Source organism: Oncorhynchus nerka, linkage group LG22 (genome assembly GCF_034236695.1).
Source record: "Oncorhynchus nerka isolate Pitt River linkage group LG22, Oner_Uvic_2.0, whole genome shotgun sequence".
NCBI classification, from domain to species: Eukaryota; Metazoa; Chordata; class Actinopteri; order Salmoniformes; family Salmonidae; genus Oncorhynchus; species Oncorhynchus nerka.
This window is the reverse complement of record NC_088417.1, coordinates 27,405,833-27,426,482: the sequence shown is the minus strand read 5'-3', so window position 1 is coordinate 27,426,482 and position 20,650 is coordinate 27,405,833. Positions and strand designations below refer to the sequence as shown.

At 42.6% G+C, this 20,650-nt stretch overlaps 1 protein-coding gene across 1 annotated transcript in view; it reads left to right on the top strand.

Annotated features, from left to right (window-relative positions):
• LOC115105060 (dihydropyrimidine dehydrogenase [NADP(+)]-like) overlaps positions 1-20,650 on the top strand; it is a 206,812-nt gene that overhangs the window by 84,715 nt on the left and 101,447 nt on the right. Inside the window, exons 12-13 of the mRNA XM_065006803.1 lie at positions 2,898-3,082; positions 7,939-8,154. Coding sequence (XP_064862875.1) covers positions 2,898-3,082; positions 7,939-8,154 — 401 coding nt within the window. The remainder of the gene's footprint in view (positions 1-2,897; positions 3,083-7,938; positions 8,155-20,650) is intronic.

The following is a 20,650-nucleotide window of genomic DNA, read 5'->3' as shown; positions in this document are numbered from 1 at the left end:
CCTCATGGACTGCACCAGATTTGCCAGTTCTTGCTGTGAGATGTTACCCCGCTCTTCCGCCAAGGCACCTGCAAGTTCCCTGACATTTCTGGGGGGAATGGCTCTAGCCCTCACCCTCCGATCCAACAGGTCCCAGACGTGCTCAATGGGATTGAGATCCGGGCTTTTCGCTGGCCATGGCAGAACACTAACATGACAACAAGCTTAGTTCGATGATGCTGTGACACACCGCCCCAGACTATAACGGATCCTCCACCTCCAAATCGATCTCGCTCCAGAGTACAGGCCTCGGTGTAACGCTCATTCCTTCGATGATAAACACGAATCCGACCATCACCCCTGGTGAGACAAAACCGTGACTCGTCAGTGAAGAGCACTTTTTGCCAGTCCTGTCTGGTCCAGCGACGGTGGGTTTTTGCCCATAGGTGACGTTGTTGCCGGTGATGTCTGATGAGGACATGCCTTACAACAGGCCTACAAGCCCTCAGTCCAGCCTCTCTCAGCCTATTGCGGATAGTCTGAGCACTGATGAAGGGATTGTGCGTTCCTGGTGTAACTCAGGCAGTTGTTGTTGCCATCCTGTACCTGTCCCGCAGGTGTGATGTTCGGATGTTCCGATCCTGTGCAGGTGTTGTTACACGTGGTCTGCCACTGCGAGGATGATCAGCTGTCCGTCCTGTCTCCCTGTAGCGCTGTCTTAGGCGTCTCACAGTACGGACAGTGCAATTTATTGCCCCGGCCACATCTGCAGTCCTCATGCCTTCTTGCAGCATGCCTACAGTTCACACAGATGAGCAGGGACCCCGGGCATCTTTCTTTTGGTGTTTTTCAGTCAGTAGAAAGGCCTCTTTAGTGCCCTAAGTTTTCATAACCGTGACCTTAATTGCCTACCGTCTGTAAGCTGTTAGTGTCTTAACGAATGTTCCACAGGTGCATGTTCATTAATTGTTTATGGTTCATTGAACAAGCATGGGAAGCAGTGTTTAAACCCTTTACAATGAAGATCTGTGAAGTTATTTGGATTTTTACGAATGATCTTTGAAAGACAAGGTCCTGAAAAGGGGAGGTTTCTTTTTTTTTGCCGAATTTGTGTTGTGTAGGTCTAGCTCTAGCTGTTATAGCATATGCTAATAACTGCTCAGAATGGATGATTAAACATATGGATTATATGGAAATGTATGGTAACACAACATGCCATATTAAATATTCTGCTGAATATACCAATACACATTTTTGTACAGTATAATGAGGTATGTGTCTTCTTCTACTAAGTGAATGGGCAAAAGTCCAGAATTTCTATTGCAATCATCTTGACACCATTTTGTTTCCCCAATGTCTTGTAAGTGAGTCTGTTCATCACTATAGCAGGGCGATGCTGCTGTGTTTATCCCCCATCACCGTGTGTGATAACAGTCACCGCATCATACATTGTCATGTGTGTGTAACACTGCAGCAAGACGGCCGTGACATGACAGCTGGTGTTCCGCTCTGAGGGGTTTGACACGCCGAACGCATGTCAACTCTCTACACATTCTCCTCTGTCCTCCCTTTATGAAGGAATTCAACTTCAATAGTGTGGTTGCAATAAAACATTGTATTCTTAGTTGTGTGCTGAAAACCTTTCCCCATTGAATAGACTGGGAAGGTGAAACTTCCCCCCCTCCCTCTAGTAATTCTAATAGAGTGTAATAAATCTTGTCCAACTCGCAGATCTGTATTTAAAAATGTCCCTGCTGATAGATGCAGGCCATCTTCCATGCTGAAAAGCATTTAGTCTGAAAGATGAATTGTATAGGTGAGGTAGAAGAAAATGAGCTTTTTTATAATGTAGATCAGTTTGACAGAGGATCTCTGGGCTAACATTCAGCTAACGGTGAATGAATGCCTCAGGAGATGTTACATTAACCTAGCTGAGAGTGAGGGGAGAGACAGAGAGCGTGAATCCCCCGCTGTCATCGGTCTTGTCACAGACTTCATATTGCTCTCTGTATGGTTTGTAGTCCATCACGGTCGCTCACTCTCACTACAATTTATTTATTTATCTCGTTATCTTCCTCTCTCTCGTTCTCTCTTTCTTTCTCCTCTCTATCACTTCCTGTCGTCTCTCGCCTCTTTCTCTCCCTTCCTCTCTCTCGTTCTCTCTTTCTTTCTCCTCTCTATCACTTCCTGTCGTCTCTCGCCTCTTTCTCTCCCTTTCTCTCTCTCTCTGTCATTCTTTCTTTCTCTCTTTCTATCTCTGTCACACAAACACTCACACACACACACACACACACACACACAACACACACACCCCACACCCAGTGGTGGAAAAAGTACCCAATCGTCATACTTGAGTAAAAGTAAAGGTCCCTTAATAGAAAATGACTCAAGTAAAAGTTGAATGTCACCCAGTAAAATTCTACTTGAGTAAGTCTTAAAGTATTTGATGTTAAATATACTTAAGTATCAAAAGTAAATTAAACATATATTCGTATATAGTGTCAAAAGTATAATCATTTAAAATTCCTTATATTAAGCAAACCAGATGCCACCATTCTTGTTTTTTAAATGTATGGATAGCCAGGGGCACACTCCAACACTCAGACATAATTAACAAACACGTGTGCTCAGAGGCAATAGGTTTGACCAGGGACGTTCTCTTGACAAGTGTGTGAATTGGACCATTTTCCTGTCCATTCAAAATGTAAGAGTACTTGTGGGTTTCAGGGAAAATGTATGGAGTAAAAATAACATTATTTTCTTTGGAATGTAGTGAAGTAAAAGTTTTCAAAATTATAAATAGCGAAGTAAAGTACAGATACCCCCCAAAAACGACTTAAGTAGTACTTTCAAGTATTTTTACTTAAGTACTGCCCACACCATCACTAACTGTGGATCCTCTCTCCCCTCTCCTCCAGTGAAAGAGGCCATGGCTCCGGTGCGGTTGAACCGCTGGGGTCTCCCAGAGCTGGACCCAGAGAGCATGCAGAGCAGTGAGTCCTGGGTGTTTGCTGGGGGCGACGTTGCAGGACAGGCAAACACCACCGTGGAGTCAGTCAACGACGGCAAACAGGCATCTTGGCACATGCACAAGTACCTACAGGTGTGTCCCCAGCCCCAGGGCTGTGTTCTACACACACACACACACACACACACACACAGAATGTTACAACGTTTTCAACATTCACACATGAGGGAGGAGGAGAAAGAAATATAAAAGGAAAGATGGAGGCTTTAGAGAAAGCTAACGTTTCACTGACGATCAAGTAAACCCTCACTTTTTGAGAGTGACTATAAACATTTACACAGTATCAATGTTCAGTACTTCATCTTGCTCGACTTTCATTTGTTTCCTTTTCTTTTTCCCAATAACAGCATCCCCGTGTGTAGATTCATGAATGAACCAAGGCAATTACATCACTTCTCAATTAGCAGAATATGTCAATATTGAAATAGTCCCGATACAATATTAGCTCTTTCCGTTGTGGATTAATTCATGTCTTCTGTGGGTTTGAAAAGGAAGTGGAAAGGAAGCCAAATGATACATCATCATCATTACTACGTTCACCTCGAACACTCAGCATGTACACCCCGTACTGTACTGCACGCAGCACTTACTGTGGTGAACACTAAGTGAATGAGTCAAAGTGCAGTACAGATGGGTGTGTGGTGCACTAGTCTGTGTAAAGGCAGGATCAGAGAGGACTCTTTACAGCTCCCGCACGTAATAACAGAGACAGCGGTTGATTCCCAGCCTCCAATTCTCCCAGCGTGCCGGCTTGTCTTCCTGAGGTGCCTGACCTCCTCTACATCCCTCCATCCTCCTCCCCCATCCCTCCGTTTCCCCTCAGATTATACTGCAGAGTGCAGCGCTCGGCAGACCGGGGCCCGGTTCAGATGCAGGTTAATTGTAGTAATGTAGCTGTGTTCAGTGCAAAGCATAGACAAGTGTTTATTTTCAGATTAAATGCCACTTGTAACCAGAAAGGAAGCAACAATATATTGCTTGGTTTTGTACAGTAATCGACCAAGGAAGAGGAAATGAATTCAGGCAATTTGCTGGAAATGGTCAGCAATTAATATCTGAGCCATTCAGGGATCCCTTGAACTGTGTGTTCCACGTTCAGGATAATAGTGTGTTTTATATTAGAATGTGATATTACTGTGTCATAGGTCTCCCTTTCGAGCAGTGCATTTAGGCTGTTTTCAGTGTATTTTTGCTATCATATCATGTGCATGGTTGAATTTAGACCTTATTTATGCAAGGAATTCTGGGAACTTAGTGCTGCATGGGACACCTGGGTGAGAGGTTGATTTTTACTCTAAAATATTATCTATATACTTATATGAATGAGGTCAAGCATAAATTCATTCACCACCATATGAGAGAAACCAGTTTCAAAGTAGAAATGGACTTGTCCCAAATAACATTCTTCCCTATGTAGTGCACTACTTTTAACCAGGGACTATATAGGTCAGGGCACTCCAACCCTGTTCCCGGAGAGCTACCCTTCTGTAGGTTTTCACTTCAACCCCAGTTGTAACTAACCTGATTTAGCTTATCAACCAGCTAATTATTAGAATCAGGTGTGCTAGATTAGCGTTGCTGTGAAAACCTATAGGACGGTAGCTCTCCAGGTACAGGGTTGGAGAGCCCTGATAAAGGGAATATGGTGCCATTTGGGATTCAGATAAGGAGACATGTTGTGGGGAAGACGATGATCCAGAACATGTCAACATCTTGACAGCTAAAGCTGTTGTTGGTTGGAACTCTGGAACCCCCCAGTATTCCTAATAATCACCATCTTTTGTATTTACATGTTCCCCGCTGCTGTTTTCCCCCGTGTTGCTTGGCGTGTGTTTGGCGTGTATTCCTCCACATGCCAAACCCCTCGAAGGGGAACACCGGCTGTCATGTAACAGCCGCCTTGCCGCAGCATGACACACACACACACACACACACAAAAAAATACATACACACACAGCGTGACACCTCCTCATTCATTATGCGGCGGTGACATCATTACAAAAGCAATCAGAGACTGTGATAAACGCTGGGCTAATTAGGAGGAGGAGAGGAAGAGGCTGCTGGATGGATGGATGACTGTTGTATGTTTGACTTTAGGGTTTGCGTCCCAAATGGCACCCTATTCCCTATATAGTGCACTACTTTATAGGGTGCCATTTGGGACATTGGGTTAGGGGGATGAGGAGGCTGCTGAGTATATGACTGCTGTATGTTGACTTTTGTCATAATACCAGTGGTTATTTTCGTTATCTCACAGCTCTGTCAAAGCAAACTTTATTTCCTGCATACCCCGAATACAACAAGTGTAGACTTAACCGTGAAATGCTTACTTACAAGCCCTTACCAACAGTGTAGTTCAAGAAGAAGAAACTATTTACCAAGTAGGCTAAAATAAAAAGTAATAATAAAAAGTAACACAATAAGAATAACAATAACGATGCTATATACAGGGGGTACCGAGTCAGTGTGCAGGGGGTACAGGCTAGTTGAGGTAATCTGTAGGTGGGGGCGAAGTGACTATGCATAGGTAACAAACAAACAGCAAGTAGCAGCAGTGTACAAGGGGGGTCAATGTAAATTGTCCGGTGGCGATTTTTATTAAATATTCAGCAGTCTAATGGCTTGGGAGGAGAAGCTGTTGAGGAGCCTTTTGGTCCTAGACTTGGCGCTCCGGTACGACGTGCCGTGCGGTAGCAGAGAAAAGTCTATAACTTGAGTGATTGGAGTCACTGACAATTTTATGGGCTTTCCTCTGACACCACCTATTATATAGGTCCTGGATGTCAGGAAGCTTTGCCCCAGTGATGTACTGGGCCGTTCGCACTACTCTCTGCAGCTCCTTGCGGTCAGATGTCGAGCAGTTGCCTTACCAGGCAGTGGTGCAACCGGTTAGGATGCTCTCGATGGTGCAGCTGTAGAACCTTTTGAGGATCTGGGGGCCCATGCCAATCTTTTCAGTCTCCTGAGGGGGAAAAGGTTTTGTCTTGCCCATTACACGGCTGTCTTGGTATGTTTGGACTAGAGGTCGACCGATTAATCGGTTAGGGAATTAGGGACGGTTTCAAGTTTTCATAACAATCGGTCATTTGCATTTTTGAATGCCGATTACATTGCACTCCACGAGGAGACTGCGTGGCATGCTGACCACCTGTTATGCGAGTGCAGCAAGGAGCCAAGGTAAGTTGCTAGCTAGAATTAAACGTATCTTATAAAAAACAATCAATCTTAACATAATCACAAGTTAACTACAGATGGTTGATGATATTACTAGTTTAACTCGCTTGTCCTGCGTTGCAAAAAATCAATGCGGTGACTGTTCATTTATCATTGAATCACAGCCTGCTTCGCCAAACTGGTAACAATTTAACAAGCGCATTCGCGAAAAAAGCACTGTCGTTGTACCAATGTACGTAATCATAAACATCAATATCTTTCTTAAAATCAATACACAAGTATATTTTTTTAAACCTGCATTTTTAGTTAAAAGAAATTCATGTTAGCAGGCAATATTAACTAAGAAAATTGTGTCACTTCTCTTGGGTTCTGTGCAAGCAGAGCAGCTATAAGAACATCCAATAGTCAAAGGTATATGAAATACAAATGGTATAGAGAGAAATAGTCCTATAATAACTACAACCTAAAACTTCTTAACTGGGAATATTGAAGGCTCATGTTAAAAATAACCACCAGCTTTCATATGTTCTCATATTCTGAGCAAGAACTTAAATGTTAGCTTTTTTACATGGCACATATTGCACTTTTACTTTTACTTCTCCCAACACTGTGTTTTTGCATTATTTAAACCAAATTGAACATGTTACATTATTTATTTGAGGCTAAATAGATTTTTATTTATGTATTATATTAAGTTAAAATGTGTTCATTCAGTATTGTTGTAATTGTCATTATTACAAATATATATATATACTTACATCGGCTGATTAATCGGTGGTGGCTTTTTTTTGGGCCGCCAATAATCGGTATCGGCGTTCTAAAATCATAATCGGTCAACCTCTAGTTTGGACCATGATAGTTTGTTGGTGATGTGTACACAAAGGAGCTTGAAACTCTCGACCTGCTCCACTATAGCCCCGTCGATGTTAATGGCCTGTTCGGCCCACCTTTTCCTGTAGTCCACGATCAGCTCCTTTGTCTTGCTCACATTGAGGGAGAGGTTGTTGTCCTCGCACCACACTGCCAGTCCTCCCTATAGGCCGTCTTATCGTCGGTGATCAGGCCTACCACTGTAGACACACACCCCCACCCTCGTCTTACCAGAGGTAGCGTCTCTGTTCTGCCAGTGCATGGAAAATCCCTCCAGCTCTATATTATCCATTTCTTCGTTCAGCCACGTCTCGGGGAAACATAAGATGTTAGTTTTTAATGTCCTGTTGGTAGGATCATCTTAATAGTAGGTCATCAATTTTATTTTCTAAAGATGGCACATTAGTAAAGAGAATGGAAGGCATTGGGAGTTTACTCGCTCGCCTCCGGCTTCTCAGAAGGATCCCCGATCTGCGTCCCTTTTTCCGGCGTCTTTTCTTCACACAAAAGGCGTGTATCTGGGCCTGTTCCAGTGAAAGCAGGATATCCTTCTCGTCGGACTCGTTAAAGGAAAACGTTTCTTCCAGTCCGCGGCGAGTAATCGCTTCTGATGTCCAGAAGTTATTTTCGGTCATAAGAGACAGCAACATTATGTACACAATGAGTTAAAAAGTAAGTTACAGAAAACGCAAAAAAAAATTATAATACAAAATTGCACAATTGGTTGGGAGAATGTAAAACGTCAGCCATGTTCTTCGGCGTCATCTTTGCGGTCTGTCGATCTGTTACTAGGATTGCAAAATGCTGTTAAATTCTGTTCCTGGAACTTTCAACCCTATTCTTGTCGTTATCTCATGGTAGTGTAACTGGATGTTTTGACCTTCCAGTCTCTCCACGGCCAGACGGTGTCCAGCGTCCCCCAGCTCCCTCTCTTCCACTGTGCCATCGACTCTGTGGACATCGGTGTGGAGATGTGTGGGATCAGGTTCCCCAACCCCTTTGGCCTGGCCTCCGCTCCCCCCACCACCAGCACAGCCATGATCCGCAGGGCCTTCCTGGAAGGATGGGGCTTCGCTCTCACCAAGACCTTCTCTCTGGACAAGGTACTCATGTCAACTCAGCTTTATATTAGTGTGTAGGTGTCTATTGGGCATTAACCAGGGATATGCTGCATCTTTGTTCTGTAGCTGGTACCATTTGATTACTGGAGCTAGATATATATATTAAATTCAAGTAAAGAAAAGAAAGTAGAAAAATAAAATGTAAAACAAATCACAAACTTCAACAGATAATGCTTTCACCTCATTCACGCAGCTCATTTGTGACTGGAAGCCCACATTGCCTCGCTGAGTTTGTAAATGATACCTGATGTAGAGAAAGCAGGAGGCGAGCGTGGCTGTCCCTGTTTTGATGAAAACATATCACTGCCTCCATTACTTGTTTTATGGACTGCCCCTTTGTCATTTTGAAAAGTTAAACTTTCTGTTTCTTTTAAGAGGGAGGAGAGAGAGAGATTTAGAGAGCAGAAAGAGAGAAGGAGAGAAGGAGCCTGGATATATGGGCTTGCTACTGTTGCTACAAGTATTTCACCTCTGCTGGCTTTTGAATAAGCTTGATGTACCATGCCTGGACTTACCAAGGGAGTTCAGAGAGAAATCATGGTCAACCTGGGTATAGGGTTGTTGTATTATACTCTTTTCCTAGGCGCTTTGCTCTCAGCTGAAGCTTCAAGATTGACAGCTGCACATATGATAATGATTCAGCCTCAGAATATGTTTATGTAAACTCTGTTGGTTTTTAAAAAAGAATTTTACACATATGTGTGACACCCCCCCACCCATCCCTTTCACCACATCCTCCCTCTTTCGCATTCTCTTGACATTTGTAGATGCCAGATTGGGGTCTAATATACTGTTGTAGCTATTGGCTGTCAGTGTAGCGCCAAAATACCAGCTGATATCTCAGTAAACAGAAATCATATTATTCCTTATTGTGTGCTTTGCTGGTTTAAATTGTTCGGGGAGCTTTCTTTAGGGAGAGCGATAAAGAAGTTCTTAATGTCAATATGAATGAAACAGGCGGCTCTCCTTCAGTATCGTTTCAACTTAAACACAGATTACCTATTTTTTTTTAATATCCTGTTTTTTTGCTCGCTAGTGCTGTTCACTGCTGGCTGCTCCTATCATAACATTACAGTGTGTTGCCATTGATAGCGCTTTGAGATGCACAGTGGATTGCTGGGTGAATATGAGGATCGTCGTCCTGGATGTTTCTAGGGCTTGTGTAAAAAGGAAAAGAATGTGATGTGAATTAACCATCTATTATAAGGCCCAGCATAAGGAAGAGAAGGGAGATAATAGAACAAAGCTAGGGAGGGTCTACCGTTAATCTGAATGAATTAACTGTGTTGCATATGAAAAAAAATGCAGCGATGCCAACGTTTTGGCCTCCTCTTCCACTCTGTGAACTGTGAGAGCTCTGTCTGAAACAGGGGGAGCACGGGGGCCAGTGGGCCACTGTCTCTCTCCCCCCAAGCCTCTGATCTATAGCCCCGTTTCCCTCCTCAGGAGTGACGAGTACATTTTTCCTTACGTTGTACCAATTACCCAGCTGCTAAATCCCTGTGAGTGATACACGGTGCTATGTTTCAGAGGCTAATTACCACATCTCTAGATGGATGTCAGTAACACACACACACACACACACACACACATTTACGTATATATGCGTGTGCATACACACACACATTGCTGAGGTCGTAACAGCAGGATAGTTTACCTGTAATAGATAGCGACCATACTGTCTCAGTTTATCATTTGACTGTCTCAGGGTGGTAGAAATCACACCTGTAATTGGCTGAGCCCTGATGGGTACATTTTCTGCTTGGTCCTAGAAGCTCCCGCATTCAAGTTTAACTGTTGTGCCAAAAGTACAGAGTCACAGGTAAAGAAGATAGTGATGATGTTTCGAAGAGAAGTTGCAGGTTTTGTGTACTTAAAAAAAAAACATGTTTCATAGAACTTATCGAGTGCATCCAACAAACGTAAGCAACTTCCTCTCAACAACTATGGAATAATGCTTTGCATTTACTTCAAAAGCAATTAAAGGGAGAGATAATAGCAGATCTCCCCATTTACAACATTACACAAACGTGTCCTTGATGAGGTGGCGAACAGTAACTACATCTCCATGGTAACCCTAACATTGTTAACACACATGTTATGGCCCGACATTGACGCACGCACGCACGCACGCACGCGCGCACACACACACACACACACACACACACACACACACACACACACACAGTTCCACAGGCCTCTGCTTCATGCACTCTGTGAATCTGACTCTACTTATTAACAACACAGTTCAATCAACTGCTCCAGCATCTTTATTAAGAGTAAGAGGTGAGGAGGTCGTGTTCTGCCGATGCCACACAGATTCTCTGATGGTTTTAACCACTAGTAAATAGCATGGAGCCTTGCATGCGTCATGGTAATTAGCATGTTATTCATCCTGTAGGAGCCGGACTGGCTTTTGACTCATATAATAAGCTTTACTGCACGATTCTTTCCAATAAAACTATAATAATTGATGTATGTTTTCTTGGAATATACTGTATATCAGGATTACTCTGGTTACTTAGAATCAAGAAGGTCCTTAAAGGCACCATAACATGCTTTAATTTCAAAACCAGCTCTAGTTTTCTATATCTCATGCAAAGTCTCAGCTTAATCAAAATGTTTTTACCAAACAAACACTGAGAAAATACATTTTCCAGTTTTCCAATACAAACAAAATGGTGTGCTGATGCATGGTATCACGCCAAGTAACACTCAGATAAAGTCACAACGAGCTGTAGCTTGGCAATCGGAAGGAAGGATGAGTTTGATGAGAATAGGAGACAAAGCTGATCTCTGGCACATACACTACATGACCAATAGTATGTGGACACCTGCTCGTCAAACATCTAATTTCAAAATCATGGGCATTAATATGGAGTTGGTCCCCACTTTGCTGCAATAACAGCCTCTACTCTTCTGGGAAGGCTTTCCACTAGATATTGGAACATTCCTGCAGGGACTTGCAGCCATGAGCATTAATGAGGTCGGGCACTGATGTTGGGCGTTTAGGCCTGGTTCACATTCGCTATTCCAATTCATCCCACAGGTGTTTGATGAGGTTGAGGTCAGAGCTCTGTGCAGGCCAGTCAAGTTCCTCCACAAGGATTTCGACAAACCACCTCCCTTTGTGCACAGGGGCATTGTCATGCTGAATCAGGAAAGGGCCTTCCCCAAACTGTTTCCATAAAATTGGAAGCACAGAATTATTTAGAATGTCATTGTATGCTTTTGCGTTAATATTTCCCTTCACTGGAACTAAGGGGCCTAGCCTGAACCATTATTCCTCTTCCACCAAACTTTACAGTTGGCATTGCATCGGGGCAGGTAGCGTTCTCCCGGTGTCCGCCAAACCCAGATTCGTCTGTCGGACTGCCAGATGGTAAAGCGTGATTCATCACTCCAGAGAACACATTTCCATTGCTCCAGAGTCCAATGGCGGCTAGCTTTACACTCCAGCCAACACTTGACATTGCTCATGGTGCTTTTTAAGCTTGGGCGCGGATGCTCGGCCATGGAAACCAATTTCATGAAACTCCCAACGAACAGTTCTCGTGTTGACGTTTGGTGGTTTGGAAATCGGTAGTGAGTGTTGCAAACAAGAACAGATGCTTCAGCATTTGGCGGTCCCGTTCTGTGAGCTTGTATGGCTGACCCGTTGTTGCTCCTAGACTTTTCCTCTTCACAATAACAGCACTTACTGTTGACCGGGGCACCTCTAGCAAGGCAGAAATATGATGAACTGTCTTGTTGGAAAGGTGGCATCCTATGATGGTGCTGTGTTAAAAGTCAATGAGCTCTTCGGTAAGGCCATTCTACTACAAATGTTTGTCTATGGAGATTACATGGCTATGTGGTCGATTTTATACACCTGTCAGCAACGGGTGTGGCTGAAATAGCCGAATCCACTCATTTGAAGGGGTGTCCACATACTTTTGTATACATAGTGTAGTTTCTCTGCCCTCTGAGCCATGCATGAGGTAGTCACCACTCCTTTGATCTCCCAATTAAATTAGATATTATAACCGGTAAACATGTAACTAACTGTAGCTAATGAGGCTGTAGTCATCTGTATTTTCCTCTTCCTCTACACTCATACAGGCACTATACAAACTCCACTTCCTCTCTAATTTGCTTGTTAAATTAATACAAACTGCTGGAGTGTGACTGCATAGTGCGTTCCGATGCCAGGTCTTTTTTGCTGCTTTCTATTCCACATCATAGATTTTCAGATTGGTAGTAAAATAAACAGGGCCTGTCCTAAGGCAAACAAAGGATAATGGCGCTCCACTGCAGAGCGGGAGGGAGGTTGGGGAGGTAATGTCTAGAGCTCTTAATATTATTATTCACATTTAAGCTTCACAAGTGGTTCAGCTGTATGATGTTGCATTGGCTACAGGCTGTGGATGGTTAGATGGTTACTGTATATGTCTGGAGGAGTTCTTCATTAACTTCAACCCTTTGTCTCTTTCGCTCGCTCTCTCTCGATCTCTCACTCTTTAGCAGTCTCACGATCTCTCTTTATCTCATTTGCTGACACACACACATACACATCTACACACAAATCCACACCTACACCAAACCAAAAAAGACTTGCAAGCTGCGCAAGCTTACCCTAATTAACCATCGGCTTAATTAGACGATTCACTGTGTAATTATCAAGCAATTAGTCAACACCTCTCAGATCTCACGACTGCTTTGACAGCCATGTTTCTCTACCACCGATTCTTGTCAAAATCACCTACGTTTGATTTAACTTGTTTTCATTTTAATGTGAAACTACTTGTGCACTAGCATGAAGCAATCATTACTGATGAGGGAGGACACATGTTAGAAGATGTAATGACACATGGAAGGTAGCGGATTTGGTGTGTGTGGGGTTCGTCTTCCCTGGAGCAACAGGACAGTTGGAAGTCGGTGTGTAGCAGGTCTCTAGAGAATGGGGAGGTTAGAGAGAATGGGGAGGTTAGAGAGAATGGGGAGGTTAGAGAGAATGGGGAGGTTAGAGAGAATGGGGAGGTTAGAGAGAATGGGGAGGTGAGAGAGAATGGGGAGGTGAGAGAGAATGGGGAGGTGAGAGAGAATGGGGAGGTGAGAGAGAATGGGGAGGTGAGAGAGAATGGGGAGATGTTCTGCTTAACAATACATGTGATACTTTCTATGTAAGTCACTCCTTCAATGTCAATGTCTGTGGCAAACACAGAGTACAGAGTTGCTTTTTGATTCGGACCTCGAACGCTCCTTACTACTGTGACTGCGTTATCGTCGTTAATGGTTAGATAGATATTGCCTATGGTTGTTATTAGTGTAAGATATGTAGCAGTAGCGATGTCTGTGTGTATTAGCCTTTGAGGGACTATAGGGGAGGAGGGAGATAGCAGAGAAGGAGTGAATGGTGAAAGAGACTAATGACCAAACTGACAGACAATATCCTTCTTCATTTATCACAGCCGACTAATATCCTTTGGCTTTGACATTCATTTATTTAGTCCCTGACAGGGCCATTCTGTCACCTACACAGTAGCATCAGTATGATGCTGCTAGCGGGGGTAAAAAAGACTGTGTGTCCAGTCCAGTTAAAGCACTAATATACATTTTGATACTTTAACAGGTTACAGAGTATGCTGACTCTCTGTACTGCCCTGTTTTATTCGTATTTCTTGTTGCTTCAGTTTGCACTATCCTCACAATGGGAAAGTCAAGGTCTTGCTGTATCTTGGAATGTGTTTTTGTCACTGCGTCAGGGTCGTTGGAATGAAAGACTTACTGAATCTGCTAGGGAGAGAATGATAATAGAGAGAGAGAGAGATTATACAGTTTATCAAAGTTCCTAGGGTGTACATTTGTTTGATGTTGTAATGGATTCAAGGTTTCTGAGTTTTATAATTGACAGGTTACAGATAGGAGATAATTACTGCGGAGGAGGCTATCTCTGTCAGGAATCTGAACTGGCATCAACAAGGATAAATGTACGTACCGTGAATACACACACACACACACACACACACACACACACACACACACACACACACACACACACACACTGAATGCTTTGCTACCAAGGCCCATCTCGTGTAGGAGAATACTGTATGCCCACTTGCTGACAAGCCCCTTTCCCCCAACCTCCAGTATTTGTGTTTGTGTGTGTGCTTGTTTGTGTGTGTTTGCTACCATGGCCCATCTCGTGTTGGAGAATAGCGTAGGCCCACTTGCTGACAAAGCCCTTTCCCCCACCTCCAGTGTGTGTGTGTGTGTGTGTGTGTGTGTGTGTGTGTTTTTGTGTGTGTGTCCAACACAGTAGGCATAGTAAACACCAGCAATAAATGATGGCTTAGCAAGTGTTCCATCTGCACTTGGGGGATGAAGATGAATGATGATCACAACTCCTCAGAACTGCTACATGGCCTTTTTTATTTCCCTCTCTTTAATTTTCATTTTTTTTCTCTCTCTCGTTCCCTTGTTTATGAAGTTTCCTGTTGATGGGTCAGTGGCTGGCTGCAGAGGGGGAGAAGTGAGCAGGCAGCCCTTTGATTTTTCCTTCATGACTGTTTATAATGATTCATGTGTGGACTCCCAAATGGCACCCTATTTCTTATAGTGTACTACCACTGACCAGAGCCCTATTGGAATAGGGTGTCATTTGGGATGCAGTTTTGGTAATAATGGAATCAAGAGGCTCTGGTTCAGCTACATAACATCATGCTAGCATAGCGATACACACAGTATACCCAAAGAGACTCTATCCATATTATGCTTATAGATGTTTTATATCCAAAAAGACCAATGCCATGTTTACATTTTTACTAACTGAGAATTCTCAACTCCACAATATGTACATCACATCTTAATGGAGTTGAGTGGCGATGCGTTTTGGGAGAGTGTACATCTGACTACATCGAGTTGGTATCAATCAATACTTGTGAAAATGTCCATTCTTTAATGCGTACCTTGTACCTATGTTTGTCCCGTGTAAAGATGTTATTTTATTTCGGTGTTGAAATCTAGTTTTTTATAAAAACTTCATTCTATGTTCTGTCAAATTGCGCCGCATAATGCACTGTTTTCCAACGGAGTGTGAAGTTTATGACTGCAAACATGCACTACCATTCGATACTTTTATAAATATCAATTGTTTAACACTTACTGTGTAACTGTGCTCGTCCTTGATTCTTATAGATTTGCCAGTGGGAGTTGGAGTCCATTGTTTTGGAAAACAAATGACATTCCAATCTGCCATGCATTGACGGGGCTGCTCCTCTGATAACAAACAACGACTCCCTTGGCGGAGGTTGCGTAAAATGCTATTATATTAAAAACAACAGATTGCAGCAGCCAAGGAAAAGAAAGCCTTTACACAGGACATACATGGGTGCGCATTTAAGAATGGATTGATACCGACTCGTTGTAGTTGTAAGTAAACTCATCGCCAGTCAACTCCATTGTCTCTTGGAGTTGAGAATTTTGAGCGACACTTTTACAATGCATTTCATTTTAGATTTATCTCAGTTTATCTCAGTTTATTTGGATAGTTTGGATATTCCATCTGTAGACGCTCTACAAGTGGTCTTACTATCAACAAACTATCTGTTTATAAACAACCGCTTGCTACGGTTACAGTTAGGGTTAGGTTCAGAATAACACTGGAATGTCTGAGAATGGCGCTAGAATAGATAGCGACCTTTTTACGGGCTCCTGACCAATTCTGCAATTCATTAGCTGATCTTAACTACGTAATGTGTCCGCCATCAATTCCTATGACTGAAAAGAGCTCCTGGACATCAGAACAGCAATCCCTAACCTCGATTTGGATGATGATTTATACTTCAATCAGTTGGCGGCGCAGGACATACTGCTCACCCCGGACAAGACCCTAATCCCAGTCTCTCGGAAGAGAAAGACACGACGATACAGAGGCTGACGTGCAGGCACCATGATGAAACAGTACAGTAGCGTGTAAATAAACCACCTCTACCCTCTGCTCTATTGGCAAATGTAGAATCTCTGGAGAACCAACTGGACGAGCTCCTTTCGAGATTGTCCTATCAATGGGACCTGAAGAACTGTGATCCTATTTCTCCGATACTTGGCGATTTCGGACATGGATAATATCCTAGCTGGTTTTGCTATGCTTCGGCAGGAGAGAGCGTCAGCGTCGGGTAAGCTTTTAGGGGTGGTGGTCTGTGTCACTTTGTTAACAACAGCTGGTGCATAATCTTTAATATTAAGGAAGTCTCGAGGTTTTGCTCACCTGAGTTAGAATACCTCATGATAAGCTATTATGATAGTACTATTTACCAAGAGTGTTTTAATCCATATTTTGCATAGCTGTCTATTTACCACCACTCATTGAGCTGTGTAGGGCCATAAGCAAACAAGAGGTCATCCGGAGGTGGCGCTTCTAGTGGCCTATGATTTTAATGCAGGAAAAATGTAATACGTTTTATCTCATTTCTACCAGCATGTCAGCTGTGCAACTAGAGGTGAAAAAAACTTTAGATCACCTTTACTCCACACACAGAGACTCATACAAAACTCTCCTTCGCCCTCCATTTGGCAAATGTTTTGCATATTGACAGAAAAAAATAATTTAAAAAATACTTTATTCAGACCCTTTGCTATGAGACAGTTAATTGAGCTCAGGCGCATCCTGTTTCCATGGCCTGAATGCCAAGCATCACATCTGAAGGAAACCTGGCACAGTTCCTATGGTGAAGCATGGTGGTGGCAGCATCATGCTGCGGGCATGTTTTTCAGTGGCAGGTACTGGGAGACTAGTCATGATCGTGGGAAAGATGAACGCAGCAAAGTACAGAGAGATCCTTGAGAAAAACCTGCTCCAGAGCGCTCAGGACCTCAGACTAGGGTGAAGATTCACTTTCCAACAGGACAACGACCCTAAACACATAGCCAAAACAATGCAGAAGTGGCTTCGGGACAAGTATCTGAATGTCGTTGAGTGGCCCAGCCAGAGCCCGGACTTGAACCCGATCTAACTTCTAAAATAGCTGTGCAGCATAGCTACTCATTCACCCTGACAGGGCTTGAGAGGATGTGCTGAGAATAATGGGAGAAACTCCCCAAATACAAGTGTGTTTGTTGCATCATACCCATGAAGACTCGAGAGTTAGGGATCGAGAGTGATATAGAACAGCAAGAACTAATACAATGTACTCAAAAAGAACAGCTAGTACTTACAGTACCAGCCAACATTTTGGACACACCTACTCATTCAAGGGTTTTTCATTATTTTTTACTATATTCTACATTGTAGAATAATAGTGAAGACTTCAAAACTATGAAATAGCACATGGAATCATGTAGTAACCAAACACTTGTTACACAAATCAAAATATATGTTATATTTGAGAATCTTGTTTTCGCCTTGTCATTATGGGGTGTTTGTAGATTGATGGGCAAAAATATTTAATCAATTTTAGAATAAGGCTGTAACGTATCAAAATGTGGGAAAAAATCTGAATACTTTCCGAATGCACTGTATCTACCTCGATTACCTCGTACCGCTGCACATCGACTTGGTACTATTACCTCATGTACATTAGTCAAGTTGTCATTACTTATTGTGTATATGTTCTAACTTTTATTATTACGTGTTTTACTTTTCTATTATTTTTCTATGGTCTTTCTCTCTGCATTGTTGGGAAGTAAACATTTCACTGTTAGTCCACACCTGTTGTTTCCAAAACAGTTTGATTTGGTAAGGGTTGAGGTTAGGGTTAGACTAGGGATAGGGTTGGTAGATATTTAAATGTTTCTGATATTCTGTAGAGCATCTACAGATGGACTATCCAAATAAAGTGTGACGTAGTTTTTTATTTCCAATAAGCAATGACATAATTTAACGTCTGCGTGTTATTTTTAGCACAGAGGTTTTACTTAAAATTCCAACATCAAATACTTACAGTACCAGTCAAAAGTTTGGACACACCTACTTACTCATTCCAGGGTTTTTCTTTATTTTCACCATTTTCTACATTGTAGAAACATTGTGAAGACATCAGAACTATGAAGTAACACATGGAATCATGTAGTAACAAAAAAAGTGTTTAACAAATTAAAAAATATATATTATATTTTTGAGATTCTTCAAAGTAGCCACCCTTTGCCTTGATGACAGCTTTGCTTCTTCTAGTGCAGTCGCAAAAACCATCAAGTGCTGTGAGTTACCAGCCTCATTAGAGTTACCAGCCTCAGAAATTGCAGCCCAAATAAATGCTTCACAGAGTTCAAGTAATAAACACATCTCAACATCAATTGTTCAGAGGAGACTGCTTGAATCAGGCATTCATGGTCGAATTGCTGCCAAAAAAAAAACACTACTAAATGACACCAAAAAGATGAAGAGACTTGCTTGGGCCAAGAAAAACGAGCAAATGACATTTGACCGGTGGAGACGTCCTTTGGTCTGATAAATCCAAATTTGAGATTATTGGTCCAACCACGGTGTGTTTGTGAGATGCAGAGTAGGGGAACGGATAGTCTCCATATGCATGGTTCCCACCTTGGAGTGTGGAGGAGGAGGTATGATGGTGTGAAGGTGCTCTGCTGATGACACTGTCTGTGATTTATTTAGAATTCAAGGCACACTTAACCAGCATGGCTACCACAGCATTCTGCAGCCATCCCATCCGGTTTGCGCTTAGTGGGACCATCATTTGTTTTTCAACAGGACAATGACCCAACACACCTCCAGGCTGTGTAAGGGCTATTCGACCAAGAGGGAGAGTGATAGAGTGCTGCATCAGATGACCTGGCCTCCACAATCACCTGACTTTAACCCAATTGAGATGGTTTGGGATGAGTTGGACCGCAGAGTTAAGGAAAAGCAGCCAAAAAGTGCATTATGTGGGAACTCCTTGAAGACTGTTGGAAAGGGGAAGCTGGTTGAGAAAAATACCAAGAGTGTTCAAAGCTGTCATCAAGGCAAAGGGTAGCTGCTTTGAAGATTCTCATATATAACATATATTTTGATTTGTGTAACAAGTGTTTGGTTACTACATGATTCCATGTGCTATTTCATAGTTTTGAAGTCTTCACTATTATTCTACAATGTAGAATATAGTAAAAAATAATGAAAAACCCTTGAATGAGTAGGTGTGTCCAAAATGTTGGCTGGTACTGTAAGTACTAGCTGTTCTTTTTGAGTACATTGTATTAGTTCTTGCTGTTCTATATCACTCTTAAGAAGTTCCCGTGTGTTTTACCCTCAGTCCGATGACGATCTTTACTGGCAGACATGCCACTCTGCCTCTGAATGGTAAAATATTTGGCTTGGTATTAGCTATAGTCTGTGGTCTAATGTGGAGGATTATCTCCTTTAAGTCTGTATGTACTGCTCTTGACCTCTCCTGTCGAGAGAGAGAGAGAGAGAGAGAGAGAGAGAGAGTGTTACTTCCCCAGGGCATGTAAACACATGTACAATAGACAATAATTTAATATCACAGGAAAAAAGGAGGACATTAAGAAAAAGAAGAACAAAACCTAAAAGAGAATGTTTTCACTTAACAGTTATTGCCATTACCCCCAACCTCTCTTAGCAGTAATGACAGTACCAATCACCACGATAAATGTGGTTAAAATGATTTCTCTCTCTCTCAAATATTCAACACATACAAATACACGGCTAAAAACGTAATATGATACAATAAAAAACTGTAAATGTGTTGTGATGCATGTGTTAAGATACACATTAAATATTGTCTCTCTCATTCTTTCTCTCTTCTCTCGTTCTTTCTCTCTCTCATTTTCTCTGTCCCTCTGTCTCCCTCTCTCTCTCTTTTTCTCTCTCTCTCTCTCTCTCTCTCTCTCTCTCTCTCGAATTCCAACTGTGGAAAGGATTTACCATGATAAGGCCATTGAAGCAATGACCGTATAGCTGCTTGTGTTAATAAACACAGAATATAGCTCAAAATCACAAGAGGGGCTTTGTGTGTGTGTGTGTGTGTGTGTGTGTGTGTGTGTGTGTGTGTGTGTGTGTGTGTGTGTGTGTGTGTGTGTGTGTGTGTGTGTCACAGACGGTGCAGTCCACTGCATTTGATTAGTATTTCTCGCATGTGTTCCTTTCTCAAAAGGCTGCTTGCTGTACTGGGGGGATTAGAGACCTGTGTCGACGTGATAAAGCCAAGTCGGCCCCTAAACATAAACAGACCTGTTAACCAATCACATGAGAGAAAGGGAAGTCAGCTCGCCTCACTACCATTGTCCATTTCGACACGATCCTTCTTGTCAGGGGACAGCAGGGTAGCCCTGTTTCCCAACCAGGCAAGGAGTCCTTGAAATGAAAGAAGTAGTCACAGACTGCTCAGCAGACATTTTAATCCATGCACTCAATAACAAGTAAAGGCCTTCCGGTCACACCTGGACCGGGCTTACTATTTTCTACATGGTCTAGCTAGCTGAACAATTCTGTTGAAATGAAGTGTATTTTGTTATGTAACACGGAGAGAGATGGAAAGAGAGA